Here is a 1,786-nt window from a genome sequence, read left to right on the forward strand (position 1 = left end):
CAGAACCAGGGCAAAAAGTCTGAGGGGGGTCAGAATCAGGACAAGAAGTCTGAGGGGGGTCAGAGTCAGGGCAAAACATCTGAAGGGGCCCAGAACCAGGGCAAAAAGTCTGAAGGGGGCCAGAACCAGGGCAAAAAGTCTGAAGGGGGCCAGAACCAGGTCAAAAAGTCTGAGGGCAGTCAGAACCAAGGCAAAAAGTCTGAGGGGGCTCAGAACCAGGGTAAAAAGTCTGAAGGGGGCCAGAACCAGGGCAGAAAGTCTGAGGGGGATCAGAACCAGGGCAAAAAGTCTGAAGGGGGCCAGAATCAGGGTAAAAAGGGTGATGGGGCTCAGAACCAAGGCAAAAAGTCTGAAGGGGGCCAGAACCAGGGTAAAAAGGGTGATGGGCAGAACCAGGGCAAAAAGTCAGAGGGGGGCCAGAGCCAGGGTAAAAAAGGTGAAGGGGACCAGAACCAAGGCAGAAAGTCTGAGGGGGGTCAGAACCAGGGCAAAAAGTCAGAGGGGGGACAGAATCAGGGCAGAAAGACTGAGGAGAGTCAGAACCAGGGGAAAAGGGCCGAGGGGAGTCAGAACCAGGGGAAAAAGTCCGAGGGGGGTCAGAACCAGGGGGAAAAGTCTGAGGGGAGTCAGAACCAGGGAAAAATAACTGAAGGGGCCCAGAACCAAGGTAAAAAGTCTGAGGGGGGCCAGAACCAGGGCAAAAAGGGTGAAGGGGGCCAAAACCAGGGTAGAAAGTCTGAGGGGTCCCAGAACCAGGGGAAAATAACTGAAGGGGCTCAGAACCAGGGGAAAAAGACTGGTGGGAGCAAGAACCAGGGGAAAAAGACTGATGGGGGCCAGAACCAGGGGAAAAAGTCTGAGGGGGGCCAGAACCAGGGGAAAAAGTCCGAGGGGGGCCAAAACCAGGGCAAAAGGGCAGATTCAGTTGGCAATCAAAATATGAAGGGGGAGAACATGGTGCATCAGGGGAGAAAAATAGATGGAGCCACCAATCAAAGTAAAAAGGCAGAGGGGTCCCCCAACCAGGACAGAAAGAAGGATACAGCTGCCAATCAGGGCAAAAAGACTGAACCAGCAATCCAGGACAAAATTGCAGATTCAGTCCAGATCCAGGTAGAAGCAAAGCAAGAGGTTCCTTCAAAGAAGAAGTCAAAGAAGAAAGGTGAGACTGGTGAGTTACTTTGTTTTCTTTAATATTTGGAGGGAAGAATAGTCTTGACCTTGAGGATGTAATCTGTCTTAGCTATTGCCACAAGGAAGGTTTGTAACAAACACCTCCTTATTCAGTGGCTTACAGGAACTGTCATTTATTCTTGCTCATGCTTTTTTGTGGGTTGGCCAGGGCTTGGCTTATCTGGGTTGTCTAGGTTGGGTGGTTCTGCTTCACACTCTGGTTTAAGGAAGTTGTCTCCTTGCTACAGGATGAGCTCAAATCTGTTCACATATGTTCATTTTGAGACCCAAGTAAGATTTATACTAACTCTAAGCCAAGGACCCTGCTCATGGTTACAGCAGAGGTACAGATACATCAAGTGCAGAAACAAATTTCAAACCAGCATCCCTGAGCCTCGGTAAGGTGCCAGGAAGTACTCTGCCCAGTAGGAGAAAAAACTGCATCTAGCAGAAAATCTGGAACTGTTGTGTTGCATTTCGCTGACCTATTCTGTAATCAGGGATGCTTTGGGCAGAATATTAAATGATCCAGGAAGTATTGAAAGAAGATGGAAGGAATATACTGAGTCATTATATAGAAAGGAATTGGCAGATACAGAGGAATTTAAAGAAA

At 49.0% G+C, this 1,786-nt stretch overlaps 1 protein-coding gene across 1 annotated transcript in view; it reads left to right on the plus strand.

Moving 5' to 3' along the window:
* RRBP1 (ribosome binding protein 1) overlaps positions 1-1,786 on the plus strand; it is a 46,382-nt gene that overhangs the window by 1,302 nt on the left and 43,294 nt on the right. Inside the window, exons 2-3 of the mRNA XM_006902080.1 lie at positions 637-667; positions 1,118-1,162. Of these exons, the coding sequence (XP_006902142.1) occupies positions 637-667; positions 1,118-1,162 (76 nt within the window). The remainder of the gene's footprint in view (positions 1-636; positions 668-1,117; positions 1,163-1,786) is intronic.

Source organism: Elephantulus edwardii, unplaced genomic scaffold, assembly GCF_000299155.1.
Source record: "Elephantulus edwardii isolate Elephantulus edwardi_28Jun2011 unplaced genomic scaffold, EleEdw1.0 scaffold00366, whole genome shotgun sequence".
In the NCBI taxonomy this organism is placed as follows: Eukaryota; Metazoa; Chordata; class Mammalia; order Macroscelidea; family Macroscelididae; genus Elephantulus; species Elephantulus edwardii.